This window comes from Babylonia areolata, chromosome 17 (assembly GCF_041734735.1).
Source record: "Babylonia areolata isolate BAREFJ2019XMU chromosome 17, ASM4173473v1, whole genome shotgun sequence".
Classification (NCBI taxonomy): Eukaryota; Metazoa; Mollusca; class Gastropoda; order Neogastropoda; family Buccinidae; genus Babylonia; species Babylonia areolata.
In genome coordinates, this window is record NC_134892.1 from 9,095,083 (window position 1) to 9,121,953 (window position 26,871).

The following is a 26,871-nucleotide window of genomic DNA, read 5'->3' on the forward strand; positions in this document are numbered from 1 at the left end:
TTCTTTGCATTCGGTTTCTCCAGTTTTAGAGTTATACATGCGTGTGAATGACTGGTGTGAAAGCGCTCTGATTTGTCTCTGCACAAGATTCAGCGCTATATAAATACCATTAGTAGTAGTAGTAGTAGTAGCATATAATCATTATCATAATCATTACCATAATCACAATTACCATTATTACTGTTGTTGTTGGTGTTATTGTTATTGTTTTTGTTGTTCATAGTAGTAGTTATAGTGGTAGTAGGTTGGCCACATCCACAAAGAAGACCTAGCAGCCTGTTGGGAAGGAGATGTTGTTGGTGTTGTTGCTATTGCTGTTGCTGCTGTTCTTGTTGTTGATGTTGTTGTTACTAGTAGTAGTATATAATCATCATTATCACGATCATTAGTAGTAGTAGTAGCAGTAGTAGTAGTAATACCATTCTTATTGTTATTACTGTTCTTGCTGTTTTTCTTGTTAGCAGCAATAGTAGTAGAAGTAGTAGTAGTAGAAGTAGTAGTAGTAGTAGTAGTAGCAGCAGCAGCAGCAGCAGCAGTAGAAGTAGTAGTAGAATGATGACGGTTGTTATTGTTGTTATTATCATTATCATCATCATTATTATTCATAGTTATAAGGGGCACACCAATGTGAATCATCTACCATCACTTCTATTACACGCACACACACACCACAACACACACACACACCACAACACGATAATCAAAGTCCAGGTAACACACACGCTCAGTGAGGACTCACCTGTGCTGGCCAGGCCGCGGAATATGTCATGGATCTGCAGGGAGCTGGTGGCAAACGTGCAGTTGAAGACGTACAGGGGGCGCCCCAAGCACAGGCTTACCTCCCTCACATGCATGAACTTCCCGCACTCCTGCGCATCACCACAGGAATGGACGTCATGTAGGTCGCTTATTTCTTTATTGTTTATTACTATTGTTTATCACTCCTCTTTTGCAACATCTCCACTGGCTCCCTGTCTCACATCGAATAAAGTACAAGATCAGCACTATGCTACAAATGTATTCACAAATCAGTCCTATCTCTGTGGCTGCCTTCACCTCTACACTCCATCTCGCTCACTACGATCAGCTTCGGATCCACTCCACTTAGGCATACCCAGATTCAAACTCTCGACTGTTGGCCGCCGTTCTTTCTCTGTCTCTGGACCTTGCAATTGGAATGAACTTCCTCTTTCGCTTCGTCAAGTCTCCACACTCAGCTCTTTCAAGTCTGGCCTTAAAACCCACCTCTTCCCAAAATAGCCTCCCTTCCCTGCCTCTTCCTTGTCTTTAGTTTCTCCAGTTTTAGAGTTATGCGTGCGTGAGAATGACTGGTGCGAAAGCGCTTAGATTTGTCTCTGCACAAGATTCAGCGCTATATAAGTACCATTATTATTATTATTAGAGCGTTGGGTTACGCTGCTGGTCAGGCATCTGCTTTGGGGGCAATAGCTGTAGCATATATGGATTTGTCTGAACACTGCGACTCTTCCTTGAGTAACTGAACTGAACTGAGCTTGCCATCACGTTAGTGAGGGGTTTTGCATAACTCTTGCCTTGCTCTTTCAATGTGAATGTTTTCTGGGGTTTTGTTGTTGTTGTTGTTGTCATTGTTGTTGTTGTTTATCAAGTATCATTATCATATGAATGGAGTGTGTATGAGTGTGTGTGTGTGTGTGTGTGTGTGTGTGTGTGTGTTTTGTTCATCAATTTTATGTCTTTTCACTATGAGTGATATTAGACTAAATAAAGTAAAGGTAGCGGTTAGGGGAGGTGTGTGTGTGTGTGTGTGTGTGTTTGTGTGTGTGTGTGTGTGTCTGTGTGTGTGTGTGTGTGTGTGTGTGTATCTGTGTGTCTGTGTATGTGTGTTTGTCCGTGTGTGCATGTGTGCCGTATATGTGTGCATGTGAGTTGTGTGTGCATACCCAGTGGACAAACGTGAACACTCACATACACTATAAAATGCTATTCATGTGTGTGTAGAATTTCATATGGATTTTAAATCATAAATTGATGACTAAATACCTCAGCCCTTTCAGTTTTGAAGCCAAAAACAAAAGAACATTTCAAATCAGACTGAAAAATTTAACCTTGGCAACAGACTTTTTTCCTTTTTTGGGAAGGGGTTTGAGGGGGCAGGGGGTGGGGGCTGACTCATAAAATGCGAGGAGAAACTGAAAGGAAGGACAGATACAGCGATTGTGTGTGTGTGTGTGTGTGTGTGTCTGTGTGTCTGTGTGTGTGTGTCTGTATGTGTCTGTGTGTGTGTGTGTGTATGTGAGTGTGTGTGTGTGTGTGAGTGTGTGAGTGTGTGTGTGTGTGTGTGTGTGTGTGTCTGTGAGTGTGTGTGTGTGTGTGTGTGTGTGTGTGTCTGTATGTGTGTGTGTGTGTGTGTGTGTGTGTGTGTGTGTGTGTGTCTGTGAGTGTGTGTGTGTGTGTGTGTGTGTGTGTGTCTGTATGTGTGTGTGTGTGTGTGTGTGTGTATGTGTGTCTGTGAGTGTGTGTGTGTGTGTGTGTGTGTGTGTGTGTGTGTATGTGTATGTGTGCGTGTGTGTGTGTGTATGTGTGTAATGAAAGAAACAGAAAGAAAAAAGGGACAAGTAAAAAAAAAATTAAAAAAAGAAGACAGATAGAAATAAGGAGTTTCAGTTTCAGTTTCAAGGAGGTGTCAAACCATGTGGGCTGATCCATACATGCTAATTCACATCTGCTGTTGTTACAGAGAATGAGAAAAACAAAAAGGAGAAAATGCGAGATCTTTACATAAATTCAATGTGCTGATCAGGCCTCGAGACAGAAACAAAAAAAACAAAAAAAATTAAATGGTAGAATAAAATATGAACAACAAAAAACTGAAACAATTTTTTATTTAGAAAAATAAAGAGGAACATTTTTTTTCATTAAAAATCTAAAATAAAAAGTTTTCTCAGGTTGATTTACCTTGGGGCCTGCACAAAGAACCCCCAGTGAAACAACACCATTTTTCATTATAAGCACAAAAAATTCTCAGTTATCTTGGGCCCCATGCACAGAACCCCTGTGAAACAGAACCATTTTTCATTATAAACAAACAGAAAAAAAAAAAAAAAAAAAACGATTTCCTCAGGTTAACTTACCTTGGGTCCCATGCAGAGAACCCCGGTGTGAGCCTTGATGGCTTGAGTCATGGTGACGAACATCCGCTCCGTCTGTGGCGTGATCACCTCACGGGACGAAGATCCCAGGTACTCGAACCCATATTCGAATGGCGTGTTCATACACTGTGAAACAAAGTTTGGAAAAAATATATCCACAGCAGGCACTCAGACTCAAACGGCGGAAACTCACATACAAATACACTTGTCACTCACATATTACCAGACCACACACACACACACACACACACACACACACACACACAAACCTAACATCAAAACACACTACATACACAAACACACATGTCACTCGCATAAAAATACACTTGTCACATACATACAATTAATGCCAGATCACACAGACAAACTTCGAATCAAAACACACAGCAACAACACACAACACGACACAACACAACACAACACAACAATTCTCAAATCAAAACACACTATATACGCAAATACACACGTCGCTCACATATACATACACTTGTCGCTCACGTGCTACCAGACCACACAAAAACCTCAAATCAAAACACACACAACATGACACGACACAACACGACACAACACAACACAACAAACCTCAAATCATAACACACTATATACACAAATAGACATGTACTCACATACACATACACTTGTTGCTCACAAGTCACATACTACCAGACCACACAAAACCCCCAAATCAAAACACACAGCAACAACACACAACACACAACACAACATGATACAAACAACACAATGCAAACAATATAACACAACACAAACACCATTACATGACACAACATAAACACCATGACATGACACAACACAACACACAACAACTCAAAATGACACGACACAACACAAACACCATGACACAACACACAACAATTCAAAATGACACGACACAACACAAACACCATGACACAACACACAACAACCCAAAATGACACGACACAACACAAACACCATGACACAACACACAACAATTCAAAATGACACGACACAACACAAACACCATGACACAACACACAACAATTCAAAATGACACGACACAACACAAACACCATGACACAACACACAACAATTCAAAATGACACGACACAACACAAACACCATGACACAACACACAACAATTCAAAATGACACGACACAACACAAACCCATGACACAACACACAACAATTCAAAATGACACGACACAACACAAACACCATGACACAACACACAACAATTCAAAATGACACGACACAACATAAACACCATGACACAACACACAACAACTCAAAATGACACGACACAACACAAACACCATGACACAACACACAACAATTCAAAATGACACGACACAACACAAACACCATGACACAACACACAACAACTCAAAATGACACGACACAACACAAACACCATGACACAACACACAACAATTCAAAATGACACGACACAACACAAACACCATGACATGACACAACACAACACACAACAACATGAAATGACACGACACAACACAAATACCACGACATGATATTACACAACACAACACAACACAACACAACAGGGCATGTCACCGTATAATATGACACAACACAACATAAACACCAGAACACAACACAGCACAACATGGCATGGCACAGCAAGACACAACACACAACACAACAACATGACACAAAGATGACCCACATGCACGGTGACAACCCACGTTTCCTCCACGAAGGAGTATGACACAACACGACACAACACAAAGACAACACAACACAAACATGACACAAAGATGACCCACATGCACGGTGACAACCCACGTTTCCTCCACGAAGGAGTATAACACAACACGACACAACACAAAGACAACACAACACAAACATGACACAACAGCAAACACACCACACCACACCACACCACAAACAACACAACACAACACACCACAAACAACACAACACAACACACCACAAACAACACAACACACCACCACACAACAACAACAGCTGACCAACATGCACGGCCACGCACCGTGTGTCCTCCACGAAGGAGTACCACACAACACAAAGACAATACAACACAAACATGACACAACACAACATGACACAACAGCAAACACACCACACCACACCACACCACAAACAACACAACACAACACACCACAAACAACACAACACACCACCACACAACAACAAAAGTTGACCAACATGCACGGCCACGCACCGTGTGTCCTCCACGAAGGAGTACCACACAACACAAACACAAACGCCAAAATACAACTCACCACACTACAAACACAACAACAAACAGAACAAAACATGACACCCAACACCGCAAAAACAAACACACCACAACACATACAACCACACCACACCACAACACACAACACACAACACCACAACACACAATACAACAACATGACACACAGATGACCCACATGCACGGTGACAACCCACGTTTCCTCCACGAAGGAGTATGACACAACACGACACAACACAAAGACAATACAACACAAACATGACACAACACAACATGACACAACAGCAAACACACCACACCACACCACACCACAAACAACACAACACACCACCACACAACAACAAAAGTTGACCAACATGCACGGCCACGCACCGTGTGTCCTCCACGAAGGAGTACCACACAACACAAACACAAACGCCACAACACAACTCACCACACCACAAACACAACAACAAACAGAACAAAACATTACACCCAACACTGCAACAACAAACACAACACAACACATACAACCACACCACACCACAACACACAACACCACAATACACCACAACAACAGCACACAACAACACAACCACAAAAGGTGATCCACCTGCACGGTGAACCCCAACACACACAACACAAACACAACACAGCACAACACACACAAGACAACAACAACACGACAACAAAAGACGACCCACACGCACTGTGTCCTCCACACACCACACCACACCACACCACACCACAACAACCACAACATAACACAAAAGTTGACCCACATGCAAGGTATTTGTATTCGTATTTCTTTTTATCACAACAGATTTCTCTGTGTGAAATTCGGGCTGCTCTACCCAGGGAGAACGTGTTGCTATACTACAGCGCCACCCTCTTTTTTTTTCTTTTTTTTTTTTTTTCCTGCGTGCAGTTTTCTTTATTTTTCCTATCGAAGTGGATTTTTCTAGAGAATTTTGCCAGGAACAACCCTTTTGTTGCCGTGGGTTCTTTTACGTGAGCAAAGTGCATGCTGCACACGGGACCTCGGTTTATCATCTCATCCGAATGACCAGCGCCCAAACCACCACTCAAGGTCTAGTGGAGGGAGAGAAAATATCGGCGGCTGAGCCGTGATTCAAACCAGCGCGCTCAGATTCTCTCGCTTCCTATGCGGACGCCTTACCTCTAGGCCATCACTCCACTAGGTGACCCCCGACATATCCTCCAAGAGGAAGTACACCACAACACTAAGACACAAAACGAAACAACGAAACACAACACAAACACAATACCACAACACAACAACAAACACAACACAAGAACACAAACACAACACATGAAAGCACAACACAACAACACCACAACCACAACAACACAAACAACAACAAAAAGTAGACCCACATGCACGGTGACCCCCCTCGTCTCCTCCACAAAGGAGTACAGCAGCTGACTGCGCCAGTCGAAGCTGGTGGCCGGGGGCTGGCGGGGGGCCATGTCCGTCAGCCGCCCAACCAGGTCCCGCAGGTGCGACAGCAGTGACAGCAGGCAGGTCAGCTTGTGGATCTGGCTGGGGAAGAGCATCAGCTTCATCTCCTCCTCCTCCTCCTCACCACCCTCCCCCTCCTCCTTCCGGTCCCCGCCCTCCGCCTCCGCCTCCTCGCCCGCCTCCATCAGCGCCGGCAGCGAGATGTTCATGGTGTCCACCAGGGCCGCCGACTGGGCTGTAGAGTGAAAGGAAGGGAGGAAGGACGGATGGGATGAATGGATGAAGGAAGGAAAATGATCCTAATGAATCAGTAAATGAATGAAGAAAGTATGGATGGATGGATGGATGAATGGATAGTTTGGTGGAATTGATGAATGAATGAAAACGGACGGATGGATGGATTGTACACAATCATCACCATTAGCAACATCATACAAAATGATACAATACAAAAAACAAAAAAAACCAAAAAAAAACAATACAATGATATAACATAATACAGCACAACACAACACAGCATCGCTTTGTCAATCCCAAACAGGAAACTTTTGTATCTTCTCAAAAACACACAAAATAACACATACCACCAACAATAAGAACATACAGGCATAAAACACACATGCATAAAAAAGCATATCTATCTATCTCTCTATCTATTTATCTATCTATATCTACATATCTATATCTATATATATATATATATATAAATCTAAACCAAGATGTCTTCGTTTTCCATAAAGTAATGGAGAAAGCATCAAATGACAGTCTTGGTAAACTTAACCTTTCAAACTGTGTTTTGGATGGGGTGGGGGGGGGAGTTTCAAAAACCTCTCCTTTATGCTCATGTTTGTCCTAATGTGCCTCCAAAAGGGAGGTTGGCATGCACAGCAAGCCACAGCTATTTCGCACTATGAAGTGCTCTTTGAGCTTCCCAGATAGAAACCACTTAAGGAAACGTTTCTCAAAAAACAACATGAGCAGATCACAGAGGGTAAAAAACCAGAATTATAAATAAAACAACAGTCTTAACACTTAACAAACAAAAAAACAGAGGTCCCTGCCGAGTTATGGGGAGGTTCTCTTTGCTTGAGTGAGTGGTTTCTATCTGGTCCGCTGTGAGTCAGGAGCGGGTAGCAAGCCCTGGACAGCACTACACAGTGCAAATGGCTGTCGCTTGCTGTGCGTAGCAACCTTCCTTTTGGAGGTACAGTACGACCAACATGAGCTTTAAATGAGAGCTTTTTAACTCACTCAGTACGGCCATTCCTCTCTTCTCCTCTACACAGACCCCCTCGGAAGTCCAGTGGGTGTCAGAATGACCCAACCTTTAGCTTCCGTCGTCAGAATTGTGGTATTCTTTGTCAACATTCACCTCTTCAGTATAAGAGCCTTCCGCTTGGAATATTTTGATGATGGTAACTGATGTGAAACGCTGTTAACGTCGTGTCTTTCGCCGTTCGTATGGAGAGAGTTAAAACCACCACTCCATCCAAGCTGTTGCTTGCTGTGCAAACCAACCTACCTTTACAGATAGATAGATAGGTACACACACACACACACACACACACACACACACACACACACACAAACACCACCACCAACACCCCAAACTGACCATCACTGGCAGGGCCGCGCGGAGTAGTTCCGCCCTCCTCCTCAGGGGGCGGGGTCCTCAGCTCCTCCCCAGTCCCTGTGAGGTCTTGGGTGGATGCCTTCTGCAGGGAGGTCAGGCTGCGGGCACCCGCCAGGTCCACCATGCTGTCCTGCTCACCCCCACCCTCCTGGGTCGCTGCACCCGTCTGACCTGCTGGGGGTGGGGTCGTAAGGGGTCAAGGTTGTGCAAATGAGGTCAAGTGGGGTATTTTTACAGGTGTGGGAATATTTTCTTGATCTCTCTCAATATTTCATGTAACTATGCTTGAAAGAATTATTTTAAAAAATAAATAAAAGATGAATATTTAAATTCTGTCAAGTGTTTTGGGGGTGTCGAAATAATCCTAATTTATTTTTGTTCATTGGATTAGGTTAGTTTAACAACCAGAAGTGCTGGGGTGGATGGTGTGAAACCATAGAGATATATACACGAGTAAGTTTTGATTCTCTGAGTTGGGAATTAAATGTCCGCAATGCGTATTTCATCGTTTTTTGAAGTGAAAAGCAACAAAAGTTGTAGTACCACTGACGACAGGCACAACAGCCGAGTGGTTAAAGCGTTGGACTGTCAATTTGAGGGTCCCGGGTTTGAATCACGGTGACGGCGCCTGGTGGGTAAAGGGTGGAGATTTTTACGATCTCCCAGGTCAACATATGTGCAGACCTCCTAGTGCCTGAACCCCCTTCGTGTGTAGACGCAAGCAGAAGATCAAATACACACATTAAAGATCCTGTAATCCATGTCAGCGTTCGGTGGGTTATGGAAACAAGAACAAACCCAGCATACACACGCCTGAAAGCGGAGTATGGCTGCCTACATGGCGGGGTAAAAACGGTCATACACGTAAAAGCCCACTCATGTACATACGAGAGAACGTGGGAGTTGCAGCCCACAAACGCAGAAGAAGAAGTAGTACCACCGACAATGTCGCTGATACAAACAGTATCAATATCAGCTTTAGCAGTGGCAGCAACAGCAGCAGCAGCTGTTATACCGGGCTGCAGGATGCTCACCTTCTGTTTCCGTCTTCTGTTTGTGTTTGTTGATGCGAGACTCCTTCTCTCCTTCCAGGCCCTTCAGCAACAGAATCGTCCCCTGGATCCCAGCGTCAATCTTTTCCAGGGCATCCTGTCAGGGCATTAATTGACTCTGTCAGTACATTAATTGACTCATTAATTGACAAATGCAAACGCACACACACACACAGACACACACACACATGATGCACACACACACGCACACACACGCACACGCACACACACACACATATAACCCCCCTCCCAACACACACACCCAACACACCCATCCATCCCCCCACACACACACACCCAACACCCACTCACCCATTACCACCACCCCCACACACACACATTCCCTATCCCTCCCTCCCTCCACCACACACACGCACTTACACCCACAACCACACACACCCCCACACCCACCGCCACCCTCACCCCCACACCTCCGACCCACCCACCTCCAGCGCCTTGCTGTCCCCACCCTCCAGGGAGGCCAGAGCGTCCTTGATCTGTGAGGACATCTGGATCTGCGTGGCCAGGTACACAATCTCCGACACATGCTCCAGCGTCCAGGAACGGCCCCCGTCGTCACGCTCGGCGTACTCCACCGGCTCCGGTTCTGGCTCCACCGCCTCCGTCTCTGGGGGCACCGGCTCCCTCTGACTCAGCCGGCTCCCCATGCGGCTCATTGAGCGGGAGCCACCTTTGGGGTCTGCGGAATTTCATGAAGAGCAAAAGTCAAACACCTAAATTCTTTTTCTTTTTATTTATCCTCTTTTTTCCCCTTGCAGTGAAGGTTATATTTGTACGGAAAACACATGTAACCAAATTCAACAAAAAAAAAAAAAACAACACACAAATGATTTCCATCAAAAACCAGTGAAGCATTATATGGTAGTATTTTCTTCAAAAGAGCATACATAAACACTGACAAGATCACTACACAGAAGTTTTATCGTTCATTAGTTGCAATGGGTTCAGATTTTGAATTATGACTGAAGGGTATGGTGGACGAATAGTCAGAGGGCTGGATGCTTCCCAGGTCTAATAAACGTCAGATGCTTGGCGTGGGAACTTGTAGGAGGAAGGTGGCCAGAATGGTAAAGATGCTCATCTGCCAATACAGAGAGTCCGTGAGGGTCTGGGTTTGAATCCCGCTCTCCACCTTTCTCCTAAGTTTGACTGGAAAATCAAACAGAGCATGTAGTCTTCCGGATGAGACGATAAACTGAAGTCCCATGGAATCCCTTGGAGTGCAGAAAAAGAAAGCATGACAACGAGAATGTTGTCCTCTGGAAATCCACTCTGATAGGTACACAAATATATATGCAGGCACTCGAAGCCTGACTAAGCACACTGAATTATGCTACTGGTCAGGTATCTGCATACCAGTTGTGGTGTAGCGTATAACATGGGTTCGTCCGAACACAGTGACGCCTCCTTGAGACACTGAAACTGATGCTCACATCACACGACCCCTCACCTTTCTTCAGGGAGGACTCTGGCTTGGCGGAGGCCGCGGTGGCCTTCCTGTCAGCCTCAGCTCTGGGCGGGGGTTGGACCTGGGGCTTCTCCACGCCCATGGCCGTGGCCAGCTGGTACTGGAGGGAGGACTTCAGCTGGGTGAGGAAGGTGGTGAGCCATGTCTCTATCTGCCCCTCACAGGCCACCGGCTGTCGAACAACAACAAAACAACAATCACAACACACACAGACACAGGTAACATACATGCCCATGTACACAGGCATGCATGCACGCACACACATATGCACATGCATGCACGTGCACGCACACACACACACACAGAGGGAATTAGGTGGTGTGTGTTTTGGAGATGATTTTTTATTGATTATTACTATTGTTGTTGTTGGTGCTGTTCTTTTTCTTCATCTTCTTCTTATCATTAATCATTACCATTATTATAATTACTATCATTACAAATCATTATATGATTATCTTTTTTTTATTATTACATTTCCTTTATTAACTATCATTGTCATCAGGATTATGATTGTTGGCTGTTGTTGTTATAATAATCACCTTTTTTATCATCATTTTTTATCAGTCTATCTGTTGCTGTTTTTTCTTTCTATTGTAGTTAATATCAATCATTATTGTTATTATTGTTGTTTCAGAAACTTACAGAATAAACTTGCAGACAGTCAGGATAGCAGTTGCTGCCATTGCTGTTTCAATGGTCATTGTTATTTTTGTTGTTGTTGTTTTTTTTTTCTCAAGGCCTGACTAAGCGCGTTGGGTTACGCTGCTGGTCAGGCATCTGCTTGGCAGATGTGGTGTAGCGTATATGGATTTGTCCGAACGCAGTGACGCCTCCTTGAGCTACTGAAACTGAAACTGAAACTGGTCATTGTCGGATATATGGGACTATCACACATACATACAGGTCAAGATATATGCCACCATTCTATATTTTTTTTTGTAATCGCATTACTTTTCTTACTTTTCTCACAGCAAAAAAAACAACAACAAATCACACCATTTAAAAGTATACAAAAAGTAGTGACTGCACTTAAGATTCATGACGCACCAATCTGAATTCACCAAGGTTTAGCAGTTAAGGGGTTAAAGTGAGCTTAAAATTCATGCTACACTGATCTCTTTTCACCATGGTTCCAGCAGTCAAGGGATTAACTTGTTCTACCCTACAGCTACATCCCTGGACCAGCACTATATGAGAACACTGCAGTAAAAAAAAAAAAAAAAAAAAAAAATGCTGGTTCGCAAAAAAAAAACCGGCAAAAAACTGATGGAGCTTCTTCTTCTGCTTCTTCTGTGTTCGTGGGCTGCAACTCCCACCTTCACTCGTATGTACACGAGTGGGCTTTTACATGTATGACCGTTTTTACCCCACCATGTAGGCAGCCATACTCCGCTTTCGTGGAGTGTATGCTGGGTATGTTCTTGTTTCCATAACCCACCGAACGCTGACATGGATTACAGGATCTTTAACGTGCGTATTTGATCTTCTGCTTGCGTATACACACGAAGGGGGTTCAGGCACTGGCAGGTCTGCACATATGTTGACTTGGGAGATCGGAAAAATCTCCACCCTTTACCCACCAGGCGCCATCACCGAGATTCGAACCCGGGACCCTCAGATTGAAAGTCCAACACTTTAACTATTCGGCTATTGTGCCCGTCACGGATGCAGCATTGTTGCTTCAATCAGTCACACAAAACTTCATTTTCATGCTTCTGGGATACATAGATGCTTCAGCTTAGAATGCCGAGTGTGTACCGAGCAAGAATAAACGAAATTAGAGTAGTGTGTTGGTACGAGAATACTCGTACCTGCCCCACAGGTCCGCAATATCCACATTTCTTCCCCTGTGTTCTGTCTATCTAGTTTCGTTCTTTAGACAGAAAAATCATAAATTTGTTTAAATAACATCGTAACATATACTCTACATTTCTTCCCCTGTCAAGAGACGTAAAGAAAGCCAGTCAAATTGTGGAGGGGAAGTATTAACTAATTTACAAATATTTCCGGCTTATAAATGGAAAAGTACAGGGGGGGGGGGGGGGGGACGTGGATATTGCCAACAGGGGAAGTAACAATGGTGCAAGTTAACTCATACCTGGAGTGGAATGAGTTTTAAGCGACAGGACTCCGCTACACACCTGCTGAAAGTGGAGCCTCTCCCCAAGAGCAGAGTCCACACCTGTGATGATGAAGCCGTACTTGTCATTGTCCTCCACCTCCTCAAACACCAGACTGCCAAGGTGCTCAAACAGCTTGCTGATGTACAAGTTCACCTGGTTCAGGTCGTAGCCTGAAAGGTGAGAGGCCCTGAGTTAGTTAGATTTGATAAGGATACTTACTTATACAGCGCCTATCCTCGGTCGGAAACCGAGCTCTAAGCGTTTTACAAACTCGGAGTCATTTGCACAACAGATGACGTGGATACTTAGTTATATAGCGCCTATTCTCAGTCGGAAACCAAGCTCTAAGTGTTTTACAAACTCGGAGTCATTTTCACAACAGATGACATGGATACTTACTTATATAGCGCCTATCCTTGGTCGGAAAACAAGATCTAATTGCTTTACAAACATGGAGGAGTCACTTGCACAACAGGCTACCTGCATGGGTGTCACCGACTGACACCAGCAATGGGTGCTCATCATTCGTTTCCAGTGTCATTCAATCAGATTTCAGGCACACACACATACACACTCAGAAAGACATGTAACACGTTTATTTATCCCTCCATGTAGTCAGCCATACTCCGTTTTTGGGGGGTGTGCATGCTGGGTATGTTCTTGTTTCCATAACCCACCAAACACATGCGTATCTGTTATTCTGCGTGTGTATACACATGAAGGGGGTTCAGGCACTAGCACGTCTGCACATATGTTGACCTGAAATAATCTCCACCCTTTACCCACCAGGTGCTGATACCAAGATTCGAACCAGGGACCCTCAGATTGAAAGTCCAACGCTTGTAACTACTCAGCCAATGCGCCCAACCAGCTTCCAGCTTCACAGAGAGGCTGTCCACCAAAACTTATACTGGCAGCCTCTACAAGCATACCTGAAAGACTGGAAAACGATCTCCGTCCATCACCCATACACAGGCACTGCCATGATTAGAACTGCAAATTTCAGAACTCAAACACTCCATCCACACTTGTTTACTGTGCCCTGTCCCTCCACTGATAATGCCCATTCAATGATAGTAATCTGCAGGTTTGTCATGGTGTTGTGCAGTGACACTGTCGGATCTGGTGTCCATGGCAGCACCGGGTAATACTGTGGCTGGGGATTTGTTGAAATTCCCCCTTGCGGACAAATCGAGTCAAAATGTCAATGAGACAAACTAAATAACTGACACCTACTGATCTATTGTTTTAACTTAATCCCTAAAAAAAAACGTCAGAGATGTCAGGTCAAAGAATTAAATGCTGCAGTAACTCTCCACTATAATCAAATTCTAGTCCAGATAGTTGGGACAGCAGCTTCTTTCAGGGAATATGATTTTGTGTGAAGTCATCATGTATGTGTAATATATGTTGCATGGTCTTGTAAGTGTTTGAACATGCCATTGGGAAGAAGAAATTAAAAACATGAGAAAAAAAAGAAAACACAACAGAAAGGAGAAAAATGATGATGGAAGGAACACAAAAAAAAATATAAAAAAAAGACACACACAAAAAAGATACAAAAGACAACAAACAAAAAAAAAAAGTTGAGTTGAGTGTGCTGTGGGCTTAAATGGGGAGACTGGGACCACACAGTCGAGTGTCATCCACTTCAAGGATGCGTTTTTGGGTGTGTTGCTCTAATTACCTGACCAACACTGAAAGTGTCTGTATCTCTCGGGCCTGGTTAACGCCGGGATATCATTATGAAAGGAAGCGTAGAGTACAGCCTTGTCACGCAGTCCCAAACCAAAATGGACCTCCATAGCAACATCGTCATCGTCATCGTCATCCTCCTCCTTCATCATCATCAATATAAACAAAACAGCCTCAATGTCTCTGGCCTTTCATGCCCTGCTCTCATGGAGACCTGTTTCGATACCCCTCCACTTCCGTGCTTGAGGTGAGTCCTGTGAATGTTGTCAGTGTCGGCAGATTCATGGGGGGCTGTTGTTTGAGGGACGTGGTGGCGGTCTCCACTCTGGGAGGGACGCTCACTCAGTGTGGCTCCGCGACTAAGCCATTATTGTCGTTAGTTGGGACAGCAGCTGTTTCCTCTGCTGCTCTGATGGTCATAGTCAGACACGACTATCATACTTGTGCAGAAACAGAAATACGCATACTTTACACATACTTTACAGAATGACATGTAGTCCGCCCTGTTGCTGATGCAAACTCCAAATTGGTTGTTTTGATAAAACCTTGCACTTGTTTCGAATCCCTCAAATTGTTACAATCCATTTCTTTTATGTAGGTTATGATCTAATGCCACCACTCATCATTTCCATTTTCGGTATGCGTTAACGAGGATATGCCCAGCCCTGAGGCATAAACAAACGGAAAGAGAGCAAGGAAGAAAGAAAGAAAGAAAGACAAGAGAGGCAAGGCCTTCAAGACACTTTAAAAAAAATCTAATCGTTAAAATGTGTTCTGTATTTGTTATTATAAAGCTTCGCGTTTAAAACATAGACTCACTTTGTTTACGCTGCAAGATTTTATTCAACCACAGAAATGAGATAAGCATTTGACAGTCTTTTTCCCACCCTGCCATGGGCCATAAACAAAAAGAATGAAAGAAAGGAAGAAAGAAAGAAAGAAAGAAAAAAAAAAGAGAGATTTTATTCAACCAGAAAAATGAGACAGGTAAATGATATGACTTTTCATTCACCAAGCCCTGGGCTTTAAACAAAAAAAAAGAAAGACAGAAAGAAAGAAAGTAAGACAGGAGAAAACGACAGCACCGACCATTGCAGACGATGTGCAGGACGTCCTCCATGGACAGGAAGTAGAATCGTGGGAAGATCTGACGGCGGCGCTCCAGGTGGTTGAGCAGAGACTTCCTGCACGTCTCCAGACTGTAGGTCATGTGCTGCAGGATCTTCAGGATGTCTGTCAGGAACAGAAGGAACAAGGCTGATGATGATGATGATCATGATCATGATGATCATGATGATATGGTTTCTTCAGTCAATGGGAAACCATTTACAGCTTAGTCTTTTGTGAAGGACTATGACTCTCAAACAAGGAGGCAAAATTGCACTGGCTCTTAGTACTGCAGCCTTGTGGACTAGTTGGCCTTTGGGAACCATCCACACGCCAACTGTCCTAAAACCCTCTTGGCCGATAGAGTGAGGATGTACTTGGGCAAGACACTCTCCACTAAAATAAAATTCTAGCCCAGATAGTTAAAACAGCAGTTGCTCCTCTGCTGTTCTGATGGTCATAGTCGGACACGACTATCATATATATATGGATACTTACATGTGGAGTGATGGCCTATGTGGAGTGATGGCCTAGAGGTAACGCGTCTGCCTAGGAAGCGAGAGAAGCTGAGCACGCTGGTTCGAATCACGGCTCAGCCGCCGACATTTTCTCCCCCTCCACTAGACCTTGAGTGGTGGTCTGGACGCTAGTCATTCGGATGTGACAATAAACTGAGGTCCCATGTGCAGCATGCACTTAGTGCATGTAAAAGGACCCACGGCAACAAAAGGGTTGTTCCTGGCAAAATTCTCTAGAAAAATCCACTTCGATAGGAAAAACAAATAAAACTGCATGCAGGAAAATATACAAAACAAATGGGTGGCGCTGTAGTATAGCGACGCGCTCTCCACGGGGAGACCAGCCCAAATTTCACACAGAGAAATCTGTTGTGACAAAAAGAAATACAAATACAAATATAGCAGCTATCCAATAACCAATGTTGATATGGATACTCATATGGATATTCATATAGCAGCTATCCGATAGCCAATGATGATATGGATACTTATAGCTATCCGATAGCCAATGATGATATGGATACTTATATAGCAGCTATCCGATAGCCAATGATGATATAGATAATTCTATAGCACCTATCCGATAGCCAATGATGATATAGATACACGCATATTCAACAAAACAGAATTTTATAACAGTGTAAAAGAGAAAAAGTAAGGCTAAAAAAAAAAAAAAGAACAAAAGCAGCAAAAGAAAGTAAGTCAACAAAACAAAAGAGGCAATGCTTCATGACTCAAATGAGATTTCTTCTAAAAAAAACTTTAAAAAAACAATAAAGGCCTCCAACCCACACCCCACCACCACCACCCATTTGCCATTTCTATATTTTTCTTGGTGGTGCAGCTTGAAAGCACAGACAACAAAAAAAATGTTTATCAGTTTGTGTGCATGTGCGAATAAAAAGAATCATATTCATGAAGATATTCTTACTTTTACGAGAGCAGCACTGAAGGACATTGGGATTTCTCTCTGTGGCACGCATCAGAAGGCGGAAATCCTTGTTCACCATGGCAAACCGGTTGGCATCATGGGAAAGTGCTGCCCTGACATCAGCACCTGTGTACACCTGAGCAAAAGAACAGGTAATAACCAGAATCAATATTCTATTAAAAAAAAAAAAATTTAAAGGCAAAAGGGCTGTGGACACACGGAAAAAGAAAGAACAGAAAATTACAGGGAAAAAAAAAACATTAAAAAAAATTATGAAGAAAGAAGCAAGCATAAAAAGTGACATTAACAACAACAAAAAATAGATTCCAGATTCCAGATGGTTTCATGTTCTTAAGTCATCAGGCTCCTAACATTGTCAACAATAACAGACAGTATTCTAGTACATTACAATTTTGCTTGGACTCTGATTACACAATCCTACAATTTACTTAGCTGACATGTGGATAAGTCTCACACACACACACACACACACACACAAACACACACACACACTCTCACACACACACACACACACACACACACACACACACCCTCTCACACACCACGCGCGCACGCGCGCGATGCATCCTTCATTTGAACTGAGCTGTGGCCTGCGGCTCACACCTGCAGTGCATGTGTATGGATATTCGTCTAGAACAGGAACAGCAAATAATCAGTTGCTTTGCTCCATCAATATGTCACGCTTTTTCTCAGCGTAAAATACAAAATGGGCTAGATTTTGCATTGACATTACATCAGGGCATTGCATTAAATCACTGAATTGCCCTTCATTAATTGTGTTTGATCCAAAATAATGATACCGTAATTCTTTGTAGCATGGACAAATACAAATTTTAAAAAATAATAATTAAAAAAATATATAAAAAAAAGAGATATGGGGAGAGGGAGGGGGAGAACAAAGTTTCCCTTTCAATTATAAACCATGGAGACTGATAAGGTTAGGGATAACAACGGCAATCCAAATGTCTAGAGATTACATAACAAGGTTCTACTAGGTTCATACCACATCTTCATCATCACCCAGACCTGACAGACACCCTCCTCCTCAACCTCAGCCTCAGGCCCATAACTACAAAGTAGTCATTGGGGGAAGCCTGAGGACCGCAGACGCAACCTCCCTTCTCCATCTGTCTCTGTCGGCAGCCGCTGGCAGCAGCTCACGTGTGTGGAGTCTGGTCCATTGTTTGATGTTCTCATGCCAGTTCTTCTGCTGTCTTCCTCTTCTTCTCCCGCCCTCGATGGTGCCTTGCATGATTGTTTTGGACAAGCTGGTGTGTCGAGTGTTGTGTCCAAACCATATCAGCTTGCGTCTCTTCACAGACACCCTCCCAAACCAGCAAATCAGATTCCCAGCCAAATTCCCAACACTCATGCTTGCAACCCAATACAAGACCATCACCAAACCTAACACATATACCAGCTAATCAAAGACAAGCCTCACCTCTTCAAGCTCCTCAAGTTCAACCCACTTCTCCAGTAACACAAACTAGCAATTCAGAGACAAGCTTCACCTCTTCCAGCTCCACCCTATTCTCCAGTGACACAAATGAACCAGAGACAAAGCCCCACCTCTCCAAGTTCCACCCAGTCCTCCATTATCACAAACCAACCAATCAGAGACAGCCCCGCCTCTTCAAGCTCTCAAATAATGCAAATAAACCAGGGACAAAGCCAAACTCTTCAAGCTCAACCCATTCCTCCATTATCACAAACCAACCAATCAAAGACAGCCCCACCTCTTCAAGCTCCACCCACTCCTCCAGTAACACAAACCAATCAATCAGAGACAAAACCCCACCTTTTCAAGCTCCACCCACTCCTCCAGTAACACAAACCAACCAGTCGGAGAAAACATAACCTCTTCAAGCTCCACCCACTTCTTCTGTGACACAAACTAACTATTTGGAGACAAGCCTCAGCTCCTCAAGCTCTAACCACTTCTCCAGTGACACAAACCAACCAATCAGAGACAAGCCTCAGTTCTTCAAGCTCCAACCACTTCTCCAGAGACATGAACCAACCAATCAGAGACAAGCCTCACAGCCCAGCTCTTCAAGCCTCACCAAATTCTCCAGTAACACAAACCATGGAATCAGAGACAAAACCCAGCCTCTTCAAACTCCACCCACTCCTCCATTGATACAGACCAACCAATCAGAGACAAGCCTCACCTCTTCACGCTCCACCCATTCCTCCATTTATACAGACCAACCAGTCAGAGACAAGCCTCACCTCCTCAAGCTTCATCCACTTCTCCAGTAACACAAACCAACCAATCAGAGAAAAGCCCCGCCTCTTAAAGTTCCACTCACTTCTCCAGTAACACAAACCAATCAGAGACAAAGCCCCACCTCTTAAAGCTCCACCCACTTCTCCAGTAACACAAACCAACCAATCAGAGATAAATTCCCACCCTCTTCAAGCTCCACCCAACCTCTCCATTAACACAGACCAACAAATCAGAGACAAGCCTCACCTCTTCAAGCTCCACCCACTTCTCCTGCGCTTCCAGCCAGGTGGTCAGCACGGCCTCAATGGTCTGCAGCTTCTTCTGCCACTTGAGGACCTCATCCAGGAAGGAGCCTGCAGCAGAGTTGCTCTGCATGGCCTGCAGGGTCACCTGGTGGTGCTCCAGCTCTTCAAAGATGGGCTCCGTGTTCGTCAGGAGCAGCAGATGACCAGAATCCTGTTTTGGAGGGTTAGACAAGGGTCAAATAGGTGTAGGTGAAGGGGAGTGTGTGTGTGTGTGAAAGAGTGAGTGTGTGTGCGTGTGTGTGTGTGTTTGTGTGTGTGTGTGTGTGTGTGTGTGTGTGTGTGTGCGTGAATGTGTGTGTGTGTGTGTGTGTGTGTTTATGAGATAATCTAAGATGATCTCAGTCAGACGAGGGTCAAAACAGCTGAGGGCGTTTTTAATGATTCAGTGCCTTTTCGATTCCTTTGTACTGTGATCATTACTGCATTGTGTTTATTTTAATTTAAAACATCTTTTCACATCTCATCTTAGTCCTGTCTGTTGCCTGAAAATGTACTGAAACAATAGTTGGCCTTTTTGGGGGGTTTGGGGGGGGGGGGTGCTTATGTACTTGTAACACAAAAGCACAGATGAAAAGATCAATAAAGATTCTTTTTTTAAATCAGTCCCAAGCTACAAGCACTGTACACCTGTTGTGTGATGCAAACCTCAATGACTAAACACATACGCACACACATATGTGCATGCACACACACACACACACAACACACACACACAGACAGAGAAGAAATTCAATTACACACATTCACCCATCCTTCTCCACACATGCACACACTACACACACACACACTCACACACATTCTCTCACACACATGTTTACACACACTCACACAAACGTACACAACAAACACACACACACAAACACCACAAACGCACACACACACACACACAAAACTCCCTCACGCCCCCCCCCTCCACACACACACACACACAAAACTGCCTCACCCACCCACCCTCTCTCTCTCTCTCTACACACACACACACACACACACACACACACACACACAGCATCCCCTACCTCCCCCAGGTTGAGCAGGGAGGCAGGCAGGGAGGAGATGGAGCTACGCTTGTTCTTGCTGTGGGAGCTCTGGTTGGAGATGCGGCTGGTGGTCCGAGTCCCCATCTGCCGACCCGCCGGGCCCTGGTTCTGGGAGGCGCCTGCTTCGCTCTGGGAGTACTCGGACTGGTTGTCCTGAGGGATGATGATTTTGACGATTTTTTTTTTTTTTTTCAAAATAATATGACAAGCAATATGGATGATTCTTTAATCTTTTTTTTTTCCTTTTGCAAGATGGATCATTTTCTGTGAATTGGTTTTATTTCGAAAATGATATGACAAGCAAAAACGGATGATTTTCAGTCAATAGATCTTTTTTCAATGAAATGAGACGTTGAGCAAAAAAAAAAAAAAAAAAAAAAAAAAAGAATAACTGGCAAGAAAGCTGTTTTTATTTTCGTTTTCTGAGTAATGCTTGACTGATAATTTTTGTGTGCAATGACAGCTTGTAGTGTATGAAAAAAAAGGACAAAAAGCTACACAAATTTTCATTTCTTATCAGACTTCTAACCTCCTGCGTAGTCTTGACTGCACTGTAATATCAAAATGATCACCTTTTCCGACAGAGTTATCATCATAATCATGTTCTTCAGTTGCAGTTGCAGTTTCTGTTTCTCAAGGAGGCATCACTGCGTTCAGACAAATCCATATACGCTACACCACATCTGACAGGCAGATGCTAGACCAGCAGCATAGGCCAGCACGGGTGGTCAGGCCCTGAGTGTATAAATGTATATTTGTGTACCTGTCAGGGTGGATTTAAATAATAATAATAATAATGGTACTTATATAGCGCTGAATCTTGTGCAGAGACAAATCTAAGCGCTTTCGCACCAGTCATTCACACGTACGCATAACTCTAAAACTGGAGAAACTAAAGACAAGGAAGATACAGGGAAGGGAGGCTATTTTGGGAAGAGGTGGGTTTTAAGGCCAGACTTGAAAGAGCTGAGTGTGGAGACTTGACGAAGCAAAAGAGGAAGTTCATTCCAATTGCAAGGTCCAGAGACAGAGAAAGAACGGCGACCAACAGTCGAGAGTTTGAATCTGGGTATGCGTAAATGGAATGGATCCGAAGCTGATCGTAGTGAGCGAGATGGTGTGTAGAGGTGAAGGCAGCCACAGAGATTTCTTCTACAGAATTTTGCTAGAGGGCAATCATTTTTTTTGACGTGGGTTCGTTTTCAGTGTGCCAAGTGCATGCTGTGCACAGGACCTCAGTTGATCGTTTCATCTGAATGACTTAAACGCTCAGTTTGATTATTCCAGTCAAACTTGGGAGAAAGGGCAAGAGTGGGAATCGAACCCAGACCCTCACGAGCACTGTACTGGCATATGAGTGTCTTAACCATTCTTCCACCTTCCTCCTTCAGCAAACAAGAATCATGCACACAATAAAAATCCTCCAACATTCAGTTAAACCGGAACTTTATGCAAAAATGTTTCATGTCTGCAATAAGCAAATTACATTTGATTTTCTTGAAACAACAGAAGAAAATAAGAAAGTGAAGGCAAGAATATCTGACATAAACGATTTGAAACAGACATGACGAGCGCAACAGCCAAGTGGTTAAAGCTTGTACTTTCAATCTGAGGGTCTCGGGTTCGAATCTCAGAAACAGCGCCCTGTGGGTAAAGGATGGAGATTTTTCCGATCTCCCAAGTCAACATATGTGCAGACCTGCTTGTGTCTGAACTCCCTTCGTGTGTATACACACAAGCAGAAGATCAAATACGCACGTTAAAGATCCTGTAATCCACGTCAGCGTTTGGCAGGTTATAGAAACAAGAACATACCCAGCACACCCCCGGAAACGGAGTATGGCTGCTTACATTGTGGGTTAAAAACGGTCAATACGTAAAAGCCCACTCATGTACATACTAGTAAAGGTGGAAGTTGCAGCCCATGAAGGAAGAAGAAGAAGAAAAAACAGATACAACCACACGCTATTCAGCACCTGTGTCAATTCACTGGAGGGAGTCTTGTTTCTCGTGTGAGGTCGCAGGTCAAAGATTTTGCTGAGCCAGACTTCTTCGTAGGTCTTGAGAGACATTTCAATGGCCAGGTCTTTGACCGCACGCTGTACAATGGCACGCACATCGTCCACATGTTCTGCAGAACAAATTTTGTTTAAAAATGATTGTAAAAAGATGTCAAGATTTGAACCTATGTATGTATGAGTGTGAGTGTATGTATGTATGTGTGTGTGTGCGCGCGCGCATGTGTGTGTGTGTGTGTGTGTGTGTGTGTGTGTGTGTGTGTTTGTGTGTCAATGCATGCATAGGTTTATGTGCATATACCATATATATGCGTATATGTATGCATGCATGCGTGCATGCATGGATATGGGTGCGAGTGTGTTTGTGTGCTTTCTGTGTCACTGACCTCTTATTGTAAAAAAAAAAAAAACTTTGAGAGGTTTGAAAGTGTTATATAAATATATTCTTTTTCTTCTTCTCTTTCTTCTTCTTTTATTATTACTATCATTATAACTATTATCGTCATCATCATTACTAGTAACAGAAATAGTAGTTGTAGAAGTAGTAGAAGCACTAACTCTGCAGACCGAGAACAGGTTGAAAAGTGCTGTATAAAGGTACCATTATTATCATTATCAACATCATCATTAATACAGTTATCATCATCATCATTAATACAATTATCATTATCATCATCATTATCATTAATACGATTATCATCATCATCATCATTATCACTCACTCTGCAGGCCGAGGCTCAGCAGCTCCTTGAGGGTCATGCGTTTGAGGGTGTCGTTGTCGATGGTGAAGGCCCCGCCCGTGACCCGCACCAGCTGTTTCCAGTGTCGTGTCCGCATGGCCGGGTTGCTGAGGTCGTCGATCAGCGGCAGACATGCCTGGGGACAGCCAGTCAACCAGGCATGAAAATAAATGCATGTATTTTCAGATGGTTATATCCAATTTTAGCAACCTAAATTCCTGGAGCGATGTGCACGATATGTTTCATGTATACTGCATTGCAGGCTTGAAGTTATAACATAATTCGTTTTTCTTATGATTGTTGCTTCTCCTTTGTAACATGTAATTTGTGGAGCGCCATGAGTGATTATTTGTTATTTAAATTTTGTTGAGAATTGTTGTTTCTTTATTGTTATGTTTAATTTGTGAAGCGCTGTGAGCCTCTCTGTGAGGGAACAGTTTCAGTTTCAGTTTCAGTAGCTCAAGGAGGCGTCACTGCGTTCGGACAAATCCATATACGCTACTCCACATCTGCCAAGCAGATGCCTGACCAGCAGCGTAACCCAACGCGCTTAGTCAGGCCTTGAGAAACAAAAAATAATTTTAAAAAATATATATAGAGAGAGAGAGAGATAAGCGTACATACATAAATAAAAAAATAATAATTATGATATAAAAAAGTAGTAATGAAAATAATGATAAAATAATAATAATAATAAATAAATAATTAAATAAATAAGACAACAATGATGATAAATAAGCAAATAAACATAAAACATGTGAGGGAACAGTGCTACAAAAGTGCATATCATGATTATTATTATTATTATTATTATTACACAGTCACATTCGGGGCAACAAAGCAGAAACAGAGATGGAAACATTAAGTTCAAACCATGACACAGCTGAGACCCCCCCCCCCCACCCCCACCCCCAAGAACGTGGCGTCTAGTGTGTTGTTCAGTCTATTGTATTTGGAAAAGCCCACAGAGACTCTGTTCCGTTTTGAAGAAATTTGCGCAATGTTGGTTTGGAAATGATGCCGATATTTGTTTGACTTGCAAAGCATCGTGCTCTACCTTTCGTGTTAGACTTACGGCCGCTCCCTCTCTCTGCTTTTATTTCTTTGAGGCGATCGATGGTGTAATGGCCTTGTACCTGTTCTTTTTGATATTCTTTGATTTTTCACATGCCCCCCCCCCCCCCCCCCCCCGACACACCTGAAGGGGTGGTAATGGCAACGTAGACCATGGGAACACGTTCAGTTCAAGCCATAACACAGAGTCTCACCACCCCCACGGACACACACCTGAGTTTCAGTTTCTCAAGAAGGCATCACTGGCTTCCGAGACAAATCCATACCTTACACCATATCTGCCAGGCAGATGTCTGACCAGCAGCATAACCCAATGTGCTTAGTCAGGCTTTGTGTGCATGCACATATATATTTTTTGTACCTATCAGAGTGGATTTCTTCTTCACAATTTTACCATTGAACAACGCTCTCATTGCCATGGGTTCTTGTTTCAGTGCGCCAAGTGCGTGCTGCACACGGGACCTTCTCGGTTTATCATCTTGTCCAAATTACTAAACACTCAGTTTGATTTTCCAGTCAAAGTTAAGATGAAAGGGTGAGAGCGGGAATCGAACCAAGACCCTCATGGACTCTGTACTGGCAGATAGCAGCGTCTTACACACTCTGCCACCTCCCTCCTCTGAAAGTTTCAGTTTCAGTTTCAGTAGCTCAAGGAGGCGTCACTGCGTTCGGACAAAACCATATACGCTACACCACATCTGCCAAGCAGATGCCTGACCAGCAGCGTAACCCAACGCGCTTAGTCAGGCCTTGAGAAAAAAAAAGAAAGGTGAATAAATAATAGATAAGCTTAAATAAATAAATAAATAAATAATAATTATAATATAGAAAAAGGTAGTAGTAATAATGATAATAATAAAATAATAATAATAATAAATAAATAGATAAGACAAAGGTGGCAGAGTGGTTAAGACACTCAGCTGCCAATACAGAGAGACATGATGGGGGCATGGGTTCAAATCCACCTATCACCCTTCTTCCCCAAGTTTGACTGGTAAATCAAACTGAGCATCGAGTCTTTTGGATAAGACGATAAACTGAGGTTCCTGTATGCAGCACGCACTTGGCGCACTGAAAAAGAACTCATGGCAACAAGAGCGTCGTCCTCTGGTGAAATTATGTGGTCAGAAATCCACTCTGATAGGTACACAAATATATAAGCATCCACTCAAAGCCTGACTAAGCGCGCTGGGTTATGCTTCTGTCAGGTATCCACCTAGCAGATGTGGTGTAGTGTATATGGATTTGTCCGAACGCAGTGAAACTGAGACTGAAACCTCCTCCGGACACACCTGAATGGTGGTGATGGACTCGTGCAGCCCCATGTAGACGTCCCAGGTGAGCACGTCATCCGGGAGACCCTTGACGATCTCCAGCTGCTTGTTGGTTTCCTCCCGCAGGAACTTGGTGTTCATCTTCTGCCACCGGTGGCGCTTCCACTCCGACTGCTGGTCGTCAATCACGCGCACCGTCTCCCACACCTGCTTCAGGTTGTTCAGCTCATAGCGACACCTTCACACAGCAAGAGGAGGAGACAACTATGAAAGCAGATGAAAAAATTTAAATGGGGCTAGAAGTGTTCTTCCACTATGGATAGTAAACTTCTTCTACTTCTTCTTCTTCTTCTTCCTTCTTTGGCTGCAACTCTCACATTCGCTTGTATGTACACGAGTGGGCTTTTATGTGTATGGCCATTTTTACCTCGCAATGTAGGCAGCCATACTCTGTTTTTGGGGGTGTGCATGCTGGGTATGTTCTTGTTTCCATAGCCCACTGAACACTGACAAGGATTACAGGATCTTTAACGTGCATATTTGGTCTTCTTCTTGCGTATACACGGTCTCCCACACCTGCTTCAGGTTGTTCAGCTCATAGCGACACCTTCACACAGCAAGAGGTGAAGACAACTATGAAAGCAGATGAAAGGAAATGTAAACAAGGCTAGAAGCATTCTTCCACAATGGATAGTAAACTTCTTCTTCTTCTTCTTCCTTCTTTGGCTGCAACTCTCACATTCACTTGTATGTACACGAGTGGGCTTTTATGTGTATGGCCATTTTTACCTCGCAACGTAGGCAGCCATACT

The 26,871-nt window shown here is 43.6% G+C and overlaps 1 protein-coding gene across 4 annotated transcripts in view; it reads right to left on the bottom strand.

Annotated features, from left to right (window-relative positions):
* LOC143291635 (uncharacterized) overlaps positions 1 to 26,871 on the bottom strand; it is a 171,379-nt gene that overhangs the window by 100,340 nt on the left and 44,168 nt on the right. For 3 of the 4 annotated variants that reach the window (XM_076601604.1, XM_076601602.1, XM_076601605.1), the window contains 15 exons: positions 26,078 to 26,297; positions 23,694 to 23,847; positions 22,930 to 23,084; positions 20,933 to 21,106; positions 19,858 to 20,067; positions 17,361 to 17,496; positions 15,894 to 16,037; positions 13,128 to 13,279; positions 10,969 to 11,158; positions 9,944 to 10,197; positions 9,480 to 9,594; positions 8,428 to 8,619; positions 6,728 to 7,047; positions 3,114 to 3,257; positions 740 to 869 (listed from right to left, as the gene is read on the bottom strand). In XM_076601604.1, the coding sequence (XP_076457719.1) occupies positions 740 to 869; positions 3,114 to 3,257; positions 6,728 to 7,047; positions 8,428 to 8,619; positions 9,480 to 9,594; positions 9,944 to 10,197; positions 10,969 to 11,158; positions 13,128 to 13,279; positions 15,894 to 16,037; positions 17,361 to 17,496; positions 19,858 to 20,067; positions 20,933 to 21,106; positions 22,930 to 23,084; positions 23,694 to 23,847; positions 26,078 to 26,297 (2,690 nt within the window). The remainder of the gene's footprint in view (positions 1 to 739; positions 870 to 3,113; positions 3,258 to 6,727; positions 7,048 to 8,427; positions 8,620 to 9,479; positions 9,595 to 9,943; positions 10,198 to 10,968; positions 11,159 to 13,127; positions 13,280 to 15,893; positions 16,038 to 17,360; positions 17,497 to 19,857; positions 20,068 to 20,932; positions 21,107 to 22,929; positions 23,085 to 23,693; positions 23,848 to 26,077; positions 26,298 to 26,871) is intronic. The other variant, XM_076601603.1, reaches the window with a different exon arrangement.